This window comes from Rosa chinensis, chromosome 5 (genome assembly GCF_002994745.2).
Source record: "Rosa chinensis cultivar Old Blush chromosome 5, RchiOBHm-V2, whole genome shotgun sequence".
In the NCBI taxonomy this organism is placed as follows: domain Eukaryota; kingdom Viridiplantae; phylum Streptophyta; class Magnoliopsida; order Rosales; family Rosaceae; genus Rosa; species Rosa chinensis.
This window is the reverse complement of record NC_037092.1, coordinates 44,136,492-44,151,973: the sequence shown is the minus strand read 5'-3', so window position 1 is coordinate 44,151,973 and position 15,482 is coordinate 44,136,492. Positions and strand designations below refer to the sequence as shown.

Here is a 15,482-nt window from a genome sequence, read left to right as displayed (position 1 = left end):
GGTAAATATTATTCCTCTCCAAATCCATTGTCATAGAATCATCAATTTTTATTAATTGGTTCACGAAAATTGAATACTTGTTGAAGGATATCGACATAATGTGTGCCTCTACAAACTAGGGTTTAGAGTTGTAATAGGAATGTGTTCTAGATATTCAATTGTAATCAGATTCTATTACCTTTTTGGGTACCTTGTAACTCCCTATTTAAAGGGCTCCTATTATCAATAATAAAGATAATTGCATTCTCCTACAACACGTTATCAGCACGAGTCTCTAGCCCTAGCTTCGAAAAGAAAAAAAACGTAGACTTGTTCTTTCTCTTCTGCCGCCCTAAACAAAACAAAAAAAACAAAAACAAAAAAAAAAAATTTTCTTCTCTTCGGCCGCACAGACCGGCCTCGTCCAGCCCCAAGGATCGACGTCGTCTTCTCTAGGCCATCTTCTCAGCCAGCCAGACCCCGATCCTGCAGATCGATCCCAGCGCACTGCTGCGCCCCATCCGCCCCGAACAACAGTGCAGCCCAGTCCTTCTTCCGGCCACCAAATCCTCCACGATCGGCCTCCCTCTCCAGTTCGCCTTCCTCCACCGCGTCCTCGTCAGTCCACTGTGGCAGCACCCATCTGGGCTCTCCATTGTCGCAGCACCCACATCGGCGACGACGTAGCAGCGCACTCATCCCCGCACCCTCTAGCAGACCTGAACGTAGAAGAAGGAGGGAGAATGAGTGGACCCAGAGGAAAGAAAGAAGAAGAAGACCGAAGGAAAAGAAAGAAGAAAAAAAAGGAAAAAAAAGAGAGGGGACCCGACCCAAGAAAAAAAAAAAAAAAAAAGGAGAGGGGACCCGGCCGGCCCAGAAAAAAGAGAAAGAAAGAAGAAAAAAAGAGAGGGGAAAGCCCAAAGAACAGACGGCCCAGAAAAAAAAAAAAACACGCCTGCTCCAACATGCGAGTGTCCTCAAGCCAAGAACCATCACGTAAGTTTTTGTGAATTAAAGTTGTTGTTTTCATGTATTTTACATTCTTTTATTTTATGCAGAATATTGGAATATATGTTGCCAAATGATTTTGAGTATTTAACAAAGCGGAATTGTGGGGATTCACGCTTAACGAACTAAGAGTGTTCATAATTAAACGAACTAAGAGCGTTCGTATGAACTAAGAGCGTTCGTATGAACTAAGAGTGTTCATAATGCTTGGACTAAGAGCGTCCACAAGCATCAAATTGTGACCATATTAAAACATCATCGTTTGGTCTAATCCAAAACAGATTCTTGGAAATTGATTTATTGGTAGCATAGCTCGGAAATCTTATTGTTTTTAGTTTCGTGGAAGTTTAACTCCGAAACTAATATATATTCTCTTCTTATTTTCAGGATGTTGAATGAACCTAGACTCGACTTTCCCATGCTTGACTCAACAGGCTCGGATTACCACAGTTGGGTAACCGATGTTGAGAACCATCTCACTTCAAAGGGAATATTACCCATAATCCAGGCACCTAACCCGGATCTTGTGTTCGTGCGAACACCTACAAAGCATGCTCAGGCAGTTATCTTGATGCGACGCCATATGGACAAGGCACTCAGATTTGAGTATATGTCGATCAAGAATGCAAGAGAGCTATGGGTAGCGCTAGAAGAGCGCTTTGACAATGTCCAAGATTCCCTCTTCCCTGAATTAAAGGTTCAATGGAACAACCTGCACTTTGCTGATTTCACGTCTGTTGCTGAATATAATTCAGAAGCTCTTCGCATACAGTCCATGTTGAGGTTTTGTGGACAACCTGTCACAGAGCAAGAGCTAATTGAGAAAACTCTCTCCACCTTCCCCGTTTCAGCCATTGTGGTATCAAAGCAATACCGTACTGAAGTCAATGCTGGATGGATCATGAGGTTTCATCAGCTTATCAATGTTATATTTGTAGATGAGAAACATGATAACGTACTTGTGAGGAATTATAATTCAAGGCCCATTGGAACTAAGAGCGTTCATGAGGCGAATTATAATGCACCCAAAGGAGGGCGCAAGGAGCGGTACCCTAAGAATGGGGGACATGAAGGACGTATGGGCCCATATAACCGCTCTAATCAGGAAGGAAACCGCAAGTTTGGTGTGGATACACGTGGTGGTAATGCCACACATGGGAGAGGGGGTCGTGGTATCCCTAGCCGTAATGGTGGCGCCATGGGTCGTGGTGGTGGAACCAACCCTCCTAGGGAACGCCCGCAACGTGCACAACGTGCACCTCAATTAAAGGGAGGCAACCATAATGATGAGTGACATCGATGTGGATCAATTGAGCATTGGTTCAAGCAATGCAAGGCAAGCGAGGAACTAGCTGAAAGATACACGGCATACAGGGACTTGAGAGAGCAAGAAGTGTACCTTGCAGAAGAAGAAGAAGATGGTGGAGATGTCAATCTCACCATAGAGGACTTCAAAGCTGAAGATGAAGTACACAAGGATGCAGCAGACTTTGATTAGATTAGTCCTTTTATTTTTCCAAGAACTTTTGTAATGGCAATTTGCCTTAGTCAATAAATGACAATTGTATTAACTCTTTCTTATGTGGCGGACCCAATAAAATGTGATCTCTAAGAAAGTCATTGAGATTATTGGTACTTAAGAGAGCTTCGCTCCACCAACGTCTCTCTCTACTTTTCTGGTCATATTTGATTGGAGTTACCAAACGGATAGAGTGACTACAATATGTCTTACTTTGATTTTATTTTGGATTAGATTTTGGAAACTTTGATGTAATCATTGGCTATTAATAAAGTGTCAATTCTTTTACTTAATGTCTTGGACATACCTTAATTCGAACTTTATTATATAAGCGCCAATGGTTTTCATGTGGAAACACATTATGAGAATGGACAGAGTTCCTTTGCATCACCTCTAATGACTACGGACATAAACGAGTATAAAAGAAACTTATGTGTCGCTTTAGTGGGTTGTGTGCAACCACTATTTGAGTTATTGAATCCAACCATGTCATGAGAGACGACTTATGGGATTCTGACACATATAGGCTTTGACATGATGATCCGTGTATTAAAGACTTTACACGGACATCCATTTTCAGAACGAAGAAAAGTAAGAACCAAGAATTGGTTCGAGGAGCTGCACATGCGACTCATGGCGCCATGATTATGCAAAGACCGGCCATACATGGCCGGCGCCGCCTACCCCCTGCGGCAAATACATGGCATTGACGCCATAAGCTCCTCTCTCTACTTCTCAAGTCTATTGTGACATTGTGGCTTAACCAAAACCTTTATTGGTTGATTATAAGGCCCAGTTTTGTTCTGTAAAGCCTGTTATTTAGGATTGAGACCATCCTATGCAAAGGAGATTGAGGAAATAATTCCATTCTCACAAAGAATCTAAGGGAATTCTGTGGATTTGATCAACCAACTTGCGGACCGTATAGATGTTTTAAGGTGTTGGTTGATACGCAAACATGCTGGTCCCATGTTATGCCATTATCCACTCATAATGCTGCTTATACTACACTCCTAGCACATAACATATGGCTACGGGCTCACTACCTAGATCATCCCATCCAGTCAATTTGACTTGATAATGTTAGAGAGTTTACATCGACAATTTTCGATGACTATTGCATATCATTGGGTATTGATATCAAGTATCATATTCCCATGTACACACCCAATTGGTCTCGCGAAAAAGCCACCATTAAACGACTACGATGGTAGCCCGGACATTGGTAATACGCACCAATATTTCCGCTTGGGTTATGCAATATCGCTTGCAGCTATGCTAATTCGTCTACGACTCATAGCAGCCACTCAACTTTTATTTGCGTTACAGCTAGTGACTGGGTTCGAGTCTAATATCTCGTATTTATGCATATTTGAGTGTGCGGTTCATGTGCCAATTGCGCCGCCACAGCGCATCAACATGAGTCATTGCAACGAATGCATATATATATTTGTTGGACATGAGTCTCCAAATATAAGTCCACTATGTCGAACCCTTGACAGGCAATCTCTATTTGTCACTTTGATGAGACAGTCTTCCCGTCGTTAGGGGGAGATTAGAACGTCAATGTTCAACAGGAACGACAGGAATTGTCGTGGTCTGTCCCCACTATGTCTCATCTTGATCCCCTAAAAGTGACGAGATCACATATACCTGCTGCAAACATGTCTGCAAGGATTGATGTCCCCACAAGAGGACATGGTTCCACCCAGAAGATGGGTACGGCAACACCACCATGGATGGTGGTATGGTGACGCCACAAAGGTGGCATAATGGCGTCATAGGCCATGGGTTCCGCTAGAGAGAGTAGGAGACCCATAGGTTCGATGGATTCTCGCCCTAAGAAGAGAGCGAGTTTGGCACAACTTGATCCATTGATCATTGATACTCAAAATCCGTCTCATGAGAATATTTTGGATTGTGGCTATGTCCAAGAGACATCGTTGGGGGACGCCTCAATGTTAGAACCAATTCCTGAGAATATAGAGATCTCTACGAACTACACTAGTGTATATGAGGACGTGGAATTATTGAGACCAATGACATCGAACCTTACTCCGTTGAAGAATGCCAACGTAGAGAAAATTGGCCTAAATGGAAAGATGCGATCCAAGTTAAATTGGATTCACTAACGAAGAGGAAGGATTTCGGGCCTGAGATGCCAACACCTCCTAATATAAAATCTATTGACATTAATAGGTCTTCGTTAGATAGCGTGATGAGAAAAAGATATGGTAATCTCGCCTTATGGCGCAAGGTTTCTCACAACGCCCTGGAATCAAATACGAGAAGACATATTCTCTCGTAATGGATGTCATTGCACTCCACTACCTTGTCAGTTTGGTAGTTTCCAAATAACTGAACATGCAGCTTACGAATGTGGTCACTACGTATCTCTATGGGGATCTAGATACGGAATATAATGAAGGTTCTTGTGAACTTCATTTACCCAAGTCAAGTGGCTCTAGACCACGGAGCGTATTTGCAACGAGGTTGAAATGCTCACTAAAATGACTACTTGATTGGGAAGGGATATGATGAACTATGCCCACGCATTTCCATGACAAGTTCCGGATTTGCAATCTTCATGGTGTATGTTGATAAATATAATTGGAACCCTTGAGAGTTAAGGGAAACCGCTGAACACCTGAAATTCGAGTTTGAGAGGAAGGACATTGGGAGAACACGGTTTTATCTAGATTCAGAACTTGTATACCGTGTCAATAGATGCTTAGGCATTTTGATAAAGTCAAAAATGCACTCCCATGGTCTTCTATAGTTTTGGCCCTAAAAGGGATCCGTTTCGTCCCAGGGATGATGATGAAGACGTGTTAATAGCGGAAGTGCTTACTTATGTACAATAGGCGCATTATTGTACTTAGCACAATACAAGACCGGACACCTCAATTATGAACTTGTTGGCTAGACATAGCCCCGCGCCAACGCAACACCATTAGATTGGTATAAAGACAATCTTTCGATATTTGAGAGGTACGATTGATATGGGCTTGTTCTATCCCTACAGAGAAAAGAGATGACGGAAGTGTGGGATCGGACCCCACAAGACAAAATGCCACCTTCCGTGCTCCTCCTCCCCTCCATTAAAATGACAACAAGCACTTCTAAATATTGAAGTGCACCAAATCCGATAAGAGGATAATGTAGCGGACTTATTTACTAAGTCGTTACCAAAATCCACCTTCGAGAAACATGTGAAGAGCATCGGATTGAGAAAGTTATCCGAACTCCCATGATTGTAGCAATCAGGGGGAGATATTGACATCAGGGGGAGGCATGATGTCTACATGTTCAATCTCGAAGAGTGAAGGATGTGTTGTGCTCTTTTTGTCCTTCGACTAGGGTTATTTTTGTCCCACAGGGTTTTTGTTACCTGGCAAGGTTTTTAACGAGGCAACGATCAAAGCGTCATCACCAAGTTTGAGCGGCACAAGGGAGAGTGTTGAAGGATATCGACATAATGTGTGCCTCTACAAACTTGGGTTTTGAGTTGTAATAGGAATGTGTTCTAGGTATTCAATTGTAATCAGATTCTATTACCTTTTTGGGTACCTTGTAACTCCCTATTTAAAGGGCTCCTATTATCAATAATAAAGATAATTGCATTCTCCTACAACAATACTTAATTTTTCATGTGTCTACTTTTTAGTGATCTACAAGTCTCTTACCGCTGTAAAAGACCACACAGAGCTTAAACCGCGGGTAGAGCCCAACACTGTAGAAACGATAACGCAGACCAGATGGCACTGTAATAGAGGTGAAAAAATTCATCATGCAATGACTAAAGTAGTTAGATAGAGATGAATGGAAATAAAGTTTGACAAGCCAGTGCACTCTACTCACCCAATTTATGGATTATGGATTTGATGATCTTCACGAACTGACTGTCATCTTTACAGAAGAAAGCAATGACATTAATTAGATTACTTAATTTATCAAAAATTATAGTTCAATACAAGCATAACCATCTTCAGTACATTTAATCTTATCAAAAAAATCTTCAGTACATTTAATACAGCATTTGTTTTATTTTATTAATTATGTCAGTTTAAGAGGAAAAATCTAAACAGCTGTTCATTACGAAGTTTAGATCTGAGCATATGTTACTATTCTCCAAATCATGCAGCTTTGTTTTCATTTATAGTTCTTCCTTAATTTGCAATCTTTTATTTGTTTCTTTTGCAAAGAAACTGAGAACTTATAACCTAAAAAATGGGCCAACCAACAAATAAAAGGAAAGAAAGACCGCAAGGCCCAAACCAGGCATATGCCCTAATATAACGCAACCCAAGCCACATGGTAGCTAAGAGAAAACATAATAGACGACGGCGTCACCGCGAAGCTGCAGAAACTTGAACGAAACATTTTCAAGCCATATCCGGTAAGGGGTGCTGGTCACTGTCCCGATCGAACACCCAAAGTGCTTAGTGCAAAAGACAAAGAATACGAAATCGCAGATCACCTCCAGAACGGAGAATCTCCTCCACCGCAATAGAAGCTCTCAAACTAGACGAAAAGAAAACAGAAATCCACGAAGGGATCCAAAGGACATCTACCGAAAAGAGCAACATCGGATTAATCATAAACCCTTAAGCCATAAACCGTGGCCGAAAGATTGTAGCACTCTGAAAAAATTCCAAAACCCTAACAGAGCCGCGTAGCTCTGAACTAAACGTGGTCTTCGTACCATCGCGAAGGGCGGTGCTATTAGCATTGCATCATGTTGAATTTCCGCATACTGGCGTGGAATTGTAGAGGAATTGTTGGTGGATATCGCAGAAAAGCTTTAATTGATATTATCAGGCAGGAAAAACCTAGGATATTGTTTCTCTCTGAAACCCTATGTGATCAGAAGCAATTGGAGACTCTAAGAATTCGCTTAGGGTTTGATAATTGTTTGGGGAAGGAGAAGGGAAAGGAGTCTCCAGGTGTTGCCTTTCTATGGATGAATGATGTACCGGTTAATATACGCCATTATTCTGCAAGGCATGTAGATGTGACTGTGGGTGCTCGGGGGTCTCCAGAAGAATGGAGATTGACAGGGATCTACGGCTATGCTAGAACAGGAGAACGGAATGGGACTTGGTCGTTGATGCGACGATTGGCAGCGGAGATATCGCTCCCTTGGTTGTTGGTGGGCGATTTCAATGAAATATTGGAATGCTCCGAAAAGTCTGGTGGAGGAGAGCGTAGAATGGCTCAGCTGCAGGCCTTCCGTGAGGCAGTAGTAGATTGTTCCTTGCTTGATATGGGGTACTCTGGCAGCCCATATACATGGTCAGATCATCAAACCAAGGAGCGGCTGGACAGGAGTCTTTGGACTGCAGAATTAAGGGACATGTTCTCTTCCTCATCTACGAAACACCTTCATCCTAGTATCTCTGATCACAGTCCATTGTTGGTGGAGATATGTGATACTCCGACACCAGCTAGGAGGAAGAGGACAGTGTTCCGATTTGAGCAATTTTGGGCTACACATCCGGAGTGTGAAGGCGTTATACGTGGAGGATGGCAAACTAGGGTTACTGGGGACCCTCTTAGTCAAGCAGCTGCAAAGATTAAAAACACTAGTAAGGCTTTGGTAGCATGGCAGAAGCCTACTTTCATGTTCAGACAGGTAGAGATGAAGGCTGTCCGGTCTCGATTGGATGAACTACTCAGTGCCCCATATGATCCAGCATCCAATATAGAGAAGCAGAACCTCAATGCTAGGTTTCAAGAGTTGCTTACTCAAGAAGAAACTTTTTGGATCCAGCGCTCAAGAGCCTTATGGTTGAAGGCAGGAGATAGAAACACGGCATATTTTCATCGTCGGGCTTCAAATAGGCGACAAAGGAATTCAATTAAAGGGCTGCGTAATGCTGATGGGGTATGGGTGACAGAACCAAAAAAAATTGAAGATGTTGTTACGTCGTACTACAATGCTCTCTTTTCTACTGAGGGTACTAATTCTAATGCGTTGGATTTAATTCTCAATACGGTTCAGGCAAGAGTGACGACGAGTATGAATCAAGATTTGTTGGCTCCGTACTCAGATGAAGAGGTTAAGAAGGCTTTGTTTCAGATGCATCCGTCAAAAGCTCCCGGGCCTGATGGGATGTCTCCTTTTTTCTTCCAGAAATATTGGAAGGTGGTTGGCTCTGATGTGTGTACGGCAGTTAGATCTTTCTTGTCTTCTGGTGTGCTCCCAACGGAGATGAATTTCACACATGTGACGCTGATACCTAAGGTAACAGATCCCAAGGATATGACTGAGTTGCGCCCTATTGCATTATGTAATGTTTTGTATAGAATATGTTCCAAAGTTCTTGCAAACAGGTTGAAGAAGTTGCTTGACACTATTATATCCGCATTACAAAGTGCATTTGTGCCGGGTAGATTGATATCAGACAACACTTTGGTAGCTAATGAATTAGCACATTTTCTCCATACAAATCGGAGGGTAGATGAACACTTTTCGTTGAAGTTGGATATTAGTAAGGCATATGACAGGTTGGAATGGAGCTTTGTGCAGAGCATTCTTGTGAAACTAGGTTTTGCTATGGCATGGGTGGAATTAATTATGTCAACCATCACCACAGTGAGTTATTCTTTTTTGGTGAATGGTGAAGTGAGAGGCTATGTCAAACCTTCTCGGGGGATTCGACAAGGAGATCCGCTGTCACCATATATCTTCATATTATGTGCAGAAGGATTATCTTCTCTTATTCAGTATTTTGTACAGCAGCAATGGATCAGAGGTATTACTATTACTCCAAATGCTCCCACTTTGCATCATTTGTTATTTGCAGACGATAGTTTCTTGTTTGGTACTGCAACGGAGGAAGAGTGCCAACAATATCGTAACATCTTGTACACATATGAAATAGCTTCGGGGCAGAGAATTAATTTGCAAAAGAGTAGTGTTGCTTTTAGCAGACACATGGATATGGAGAAGCAATTGCACCTAGCAGAAATTTTGGGAGTTCAGCGTGTAGATAAGCATGAGCGCTATTTGGGATTGCCTACGCACGTGGGACGCTCAAAGACTGCAGCATTTAGCTATTTGAAGGAGAGATTAACGAAGAAGTTGGTAAGTTGGCGCACTAAGTTATTGAGTGGCGTTGGGAAAGAAATCTTGATTAAAGCAGTGGCTCAAACGGTTCCAAATTATGTGATGAATTGCTATATGTTGCCTCTTGGTTTATGTGATGATCTGCACCAATTGTGGCCGGATTTTGGTGGGGTGATTCTGAGGAGAAGAATAAGATTCATTGGAGATCATGGGAACGTTTATGTGTTCCAAAGCACAATGGTGGAATGGGTTTTAAAAATTTGCACTGGTTTAACCTTGCAATGCTGGCTAAACAGGGTTGGCGGTTAATACAGCATCCTGAGTCTTTAATTGCACGGTTGTATCAGGCTCTATATTATCCTGAGGGTGATTTCATTAAGGCACAGTTGGGGACAACTCCTTCTTTTCCTTGGCGTAGTATTTTGGAGGCAAGAGAAGTCTTGGTACAGGGGTTGAGATGGCAGGTAGGGAATGGAGAAACAATTGCAATATGGGAGGATAGATGGATTCCAGATATTTATCCTCGTTGCCCCTCTTCACCTCCAAGTAGGGATGCTCCTCGTTTTGTTTCTGAATTGATTGATCCTCTGACTAGAAAATGGGATCAAGAGAAATTGGAGAGGTTTTTTGCACCGGTAGATGTGGATCTTATTCTTGGTATTCCTTTAAGTAGTAGAGCTTCAATGGATCGCCGAATCTGGCATTGTCATAAAAAAGGAATTTTTACTACAAATAGTGCATACTATGTGGCTAGAGACATTGCATTGGGGTTGGTCTTAGCCCCTACACCACCACCGGATCCTTACACAAGTCTTTGGAAAGCTATCTGGAATGCTAAAGTTCCTGGGAAAGTGGCGTTGCATGCTTGGAGAACATGTGCTGGTATCTTGCCTACAAGAGAAGGTTTGAGTAGGAAGGGTTATGTGGGGGACATGAACTGCTTGTTGTGTAATCATGTTCATGAAGATGGATTCCATTTATTTGTGCATTGTCCGTATGCTCAAGAAACTTGGGTGGCAGCTTCTTTAATACATGCTGCTGGAGCTACAAATGTGCAAGATCATCTGCTTGATATCTCTCAAAGTGTATCAAAGGAAAAGTTTGCACAAGTGCTTATGGTCTTATGGTCTATATGGAAAAATAGGAATTCTCAGTTATGGGAGGTCAAAAAACAGAGGCCTATTGAGGCAGCTATGTTAAGCTTGGGTTGGTATAACGATTTCAAGAAAGCTAATGGTAGTGAGGCTACTCAACAAAGACAAGTCATGCATTGGACTAAACCAGAGCAGGGGTGGTTTAAGTGCAACAGTGATGGTGCTTACATTGCAAGCTCTCGTAGAGGAGGTTGTGGTATGGTTATACGGGATGAGAGAGGTGACTTCGTTGCGGCGGCGGTCAAACCTTGCTTGCAATTGACGTCACCATTCCATGCGGAATTGATGGCCCTCCTTGAAGGTATGAAGTTGGCAGAAACTTTGACTTATTGCAAAGTTATATTTGAGACAGATTGTTTATTACTAGTGCATGCTTTGACTCAAAGTGCAGCTGATTTATCAAGCTTGGGTCTTATACTTAATGAGGTGAAGGAGATTATGAGTAGACACCCAGAGTTTAGGTTGATTCATGCTCAACGTGAAGCTAATAGAGTTGCTCATGTACTTGCAAATCATGCTCAAACTTCTTGTGAGAGTTAGAGTTGGTTTGTATTTGCTCCCGAAATGATAAGGGATGCCATCTTAAACGATTGTAATCGTTAATCTTTTTCAATGAATTTATATTTCAAAAAATAAACCGTGGCCGAAGGTAATCATAAAAAAATAAAAAGAATCTTTGCTTCACTTCTATATGTAAAATAGCAAATAATTTAGTCAGTTTGGTTCAGAAGCATCTTCATCTGCATTTCATTTATAAAAGGCACATTAATTAACTTCATTGTGCGCAGGACAACAGTAATTAATTTCTGACACAAATAAATGTAAACTGTAAACTTTGATTCAACACACTAATAAAATTGTCTCACCAACGAGTTTTTCGTGAATGGACTTTCTTGCAAAATTTCAGGTTTAGCAATTGTTTACCTTCCACCACAAACTGGCACTCAAATCTGGTCATGTTGAAGTTGAGCGCACAGCGTTCATGTAGTCCGCATTTTTTATTTGCACATCCATAGCCAATCCAGGAGAGTTCAAAGCCATATGCTAGTTGTTTATATATGCCTTGACACGACTTGCTGTACTTGTCAGTGGGAGTGGGAGGGGGGGACACAAGAGCCATGAGTGTTATTTTGCAGGACAACCCCCATTCAGCCGGACTCAAATCTTCTGGGTAGCCATCATCATCCAAACGCCCAAGCATGAAATAAGAATACACTGTGGACAGGGATGGATCAGAGGAAGAGTGGATGCCGGTATTCTTGATGCATGGAGCTGTTTCAATAAAGAGGTCGGAAAAATTCATTTGATTTGTGCAGCTCAGGAAAATTAGAGGCATTGTTATGTGCTGATAATCCCGATATGATGCATTCGGCGACTCAAAATATGGGTAGGACAAGATGTAAGGATCATCATAATTGAAATAAGAACTAAAGTTGAAGACAGTTAAAGGGTAAACTAAGTTGGAGAAGTAGTTGTCCTCGGTCTTGTGAACACCAGCATCCACGAGTCGGATCATGTAGTTATTGTAATTGATTGCCTGTACGTAATATTTTCCTTTATACAAGTATAATATGGTCTGATGAGATTGACCGGTACCGTCTGCCTCACAAGATAACTCATAGCTCTTGTTGCCGCAGTGTCCAGGATCTCCTTGTAAATGAAATGGAGAGCTTATCTTAATGTCGCCACAAGAAGGAGTACATTCTGAAGTAGCCCCGGATGTTTGCGAACGACTTGAAAGCAGAAGAAAAAGAAGAGAAACTGTGTGAACAGCAAATAGGAGACTTGCTGTTCTAAACATGATCACAAAGGAGGGGAAGGAGAACAAGAACGAGAATGTTATTAATTAAGGGCCTATTATTGGTATTCGGAAAGAAAAAAAAGATCCAGTGATGAATGGTATGCAATTTTCGTTGGGGATGTGCTAGTCAAGTCAATGCTGAGCCACTTGATATATGTATGCATGCATCATTTCTGCGAAGGTGAGTAGGGCCCATATCTTCCAAAAAAGTCCTAACTGTACTATTGAATTTCAGCTAAAGAAGGAAGCTAGCTAGTAATCAGTTTCATCTTTGGAAATGCTTCTAACTATGAGTTTCTTGTTCTGGTTGCTCCTGATATTTGTAGATGCAGATGTTGTGCATGGTGGAGTAGGTCCTGAAGATTGCAAAGAAGCAAGATGTAGCAGTGATGGCCCAGTTATCCAGTTCCCATTTCGACTTAAAGGTAGGCAACCGGTCCATTGTGGTTACCCGGGTTTTGATCTTTCATGCACCAAAGACAAAGAGACATTGCTTGAGATGCCATCATCATCCAAGCTCTTTGTTAGAGAGATTAACTACACATCACAGAAAATTCAAGCTTATCCTCAACTTGGTTGCTTGGACAAAGACATTTTCTACCAGGGTTCTTCTGCCTTCAAATATGTAGGCAACACAATCTTGTTCAGTTGCCCACCATCGACTTTGAGAGATCAATATATTACAGACAATTTTCATTGTCTGGCAAGATTGAGCCCTTGCCATGGTAATCCAGGCAACCATAGTTATGCTTTTGGGCTAGGTTGTTCTATTGATGAAATACCCCTAGTGTCTTGTACCAAGGTGCATGACTACAAAGATGCTCTTGTATACCCATATGGTTTCTCACGCATGTATCTCTCACGCATATATCTCCACTGGTCCATACCATCTTGTCAACATTGTGAAGAGATGGGCAAGTTATGTATGCTGAAGAATGAATTCACAAATCATACGGATCCTCAAACTAAATGCTTTCCCAAAGACAAAGGTATCATTTATGCTTCACACATCAATGATAGATAGATAATTCTGGTTCATTTCTTTAACATCCCAAGTCCTTACTCACCCTAAAAAAAAATTTACAGGTCACAAACTTGGAGCTCCATCTATAAAGATATTAGGTGAGAATCCAGTAGTTCTTTTTCCTCTTTTTCTCTCTCCATTGGAGTATTGTGTTTTTAGCTCGAAAGTTTTTGTTCCTACACAGAAGGTGATATTTTTGCAGGTTCTTGCACACTTTCTGTTATTCTTATAGTGACGGGAATGACAATCTACTATGTCTACAGCTCTCTGAAAAGAGAAGAAGAAAATCAGCTGAGAATTAAAAGATTTTTGGATGAATACAGAGCTCTTAAGCCAAGCAGATATTCTTATGCAGATATTAAGAGGATAACAGAGAAGTTCAAGGAGAAGCTAGGTCAAGGGGCCTATGGAACTGTATTTAAAGGTAGGCTTTCCTCTGAATTACTTGTTGCTGTGAAAATCCTCAACAATTCAAATGAGAAAGGGGAAGATTTTATTAATGAAGTGGGCACAATGGGTCAAATCCACCATGTCAATGTGGTACGCTTGATTGGTTACTGTGCTGATGGATTTATACGAGCTCTTGTTTATGAATTCTTACCAAACGGTCCACTCCAGAATTTCTTATCATCAGCAGATAATGAAAATTCATTCATTGGTTGGGATAAGTTGCAAGATATTGCTTTAGGTATAGCCAAAGGACTTGAATATCTTCACCAAGGTTGCGAACAACAAATCCTCCACTTTGACATCAAACCCCATAATGTGTTGCTAGACCATGATTTCACACCAAAAGTTTCCGATTTTGGTTTAGCCAAGTTGTGCTCTAGGGATCAAAGCGCCGTATCCATGACTGCAAGGGGAACCATGGGCTATATTGCACCAGAAGTCTTCTCTAGGAACTTTGGTAACGTGTCATATAAGGCAGATGTCTATAGTTTTGGAACATTGCTTCTTGAAATGGTTGGGGGCAGAAAGAATTTTAAAGTCATGGAAGACTCCACCAGCCAAGTCTACTTCCCAGAATGGATCTATAACCTCTTAGAACAAGGGAACGACCTTCGCATCCATATTGGGGACGAAGGAAATGTTGAAATTGCTGAGACACTTGCAGTTGTGGGTCTATGGTGCATCCAATGGTATCCAATAGACCGTCCTTCCATGAAAACAGTAGTTCAAATGTTGGAAAGGGAAGGTGACAATCTGACCATGCCTCCTAATCCTTTTGCCTCTAATTCATCTTCGAGTTGAATGAGAATTCATGTGCCAGCAAGAGCAACCAGTCAAGCTCAGGTGTTAACAGAATAAGATTGTTATAGTGATGTATTATTAGCAGATATACTAAGAAACTGCTTCCAATTGTTGAATTTTCATGCATGGATTTCTAGTATTATATATTTTGTTAGTTGCGAATATATAGTACGGGAAATTCTCTTAGTTGTACCAGAATATATCTCTTAGTTTGGGCTGTTTGAGAGTATTGAAGTGCTTTTACTTGGTGTCACTCTTGTTAGTAGTACTTTGTTTTAGCTAAGTGAAGTTTGACCAGAACATCTTTGCGGTGCTTCTCTCGGAAGTGCTTCTAATTGATTTGGTAATTCCAAAAAGCACTCTAATTTGTTCATGCCAAATGGTCTACAAGTGTTTAGTCATTATCGTTTCATCTTTTGGCATTCCAAAGTCACTCTCAAACAGTTATACATATCTTGACATATATAGGACATAAGTGAATGCGATTAAAATGAACGTGGCAAGGGGTTCAGATGACTTTATGCCCAATAATGGATTGCCTAAACAAGATCTGTCAAACACGGCTGCCATAGTGCAAGGGGCTCGTCTATTTCGACGTCAATATTAACCTCAAGATAAATCAAACTATTGGCATCAATAGAAGTCTTGACATCTCCATCATGATCACTCCAGCA

At 41.4% G+C, this 15,482-nt stretch overlaps 2 protein-coding genes across 2 annotated transcripts; one reads left to right on the top strand and one right to left on the bottom strand.

Moving 5' to 3' along the window:
- Positions 1-11,446: 11,446 nt before the first annotated feature.
- Positions 11,447-12,248, bottom strand: LOC121049212. Its single transcript, XM_040505872.1, has 2 exons — positions 11,657-12,248; positions 11,447-11,472 (listed from the first exon to the last, which is right to left on the bottom strand). The coding sequence occupies exons 1-2, from the start codon at positions 12,246-12,248 to the stop codon at positions 11,447-11,449; spliced, it is 618 nt and encodes a 205-aa protein (XP_040361806.1).
- Positions 12,249-12,822: 574 nt separating this feature from the next.
- Positions 12,823-14,950, top strand: LOC112167890 (rust resistance kinase Lr10). The gene is made up of 2 exons (XM_040505871.1): positions 12,823-13,138; positions 13,760-14,950. Exons 1-2 carry the CDS (start codon positions 12,823-12,825, stop codon positions 14,806-14,808), a joined length of 1,365 nt encoding a protein of 454 aa, XP_040361805.1. The 3' UTR covers positions 14,809-14,950.
- The last annotated feature ends 532 nt before the right edge of the window (positions 14,951-15,482 follow it).

Excerpts from the sequence above, each read along its gene's own strand:
- LOC121049212 (XM_040505872.1), bottom strand. The coding sequence starts at position 12,248 with ATGATCCGACTCGTGGATGCTGGTGTTCACAAGACCGAGGACAACTAC. Across the intron at positions 11,473-11,656 it reads GTGCCAGTTTGTGGTGGAAG|ATGAAGATGCTTCTGAACCA; the intron begins GTAAACAATTGC and ends AATGAAATGCAG.
- LOC112167890 (XM_040505871.1), top strand. The coding sequence starts at position 12,823 with ATGAGTTTCTTGTTCTGGTTGCTCCTGATATTTGTAGATGCAGATGTT. Across the intron at positions 13,139-13,759 it reads CAAAGACATTTTCTACCAGG|GTTCTTGCACACTTTCTGTT; the intron begins GTTCTTCTGCCT and ends ATATTTTTGCAG.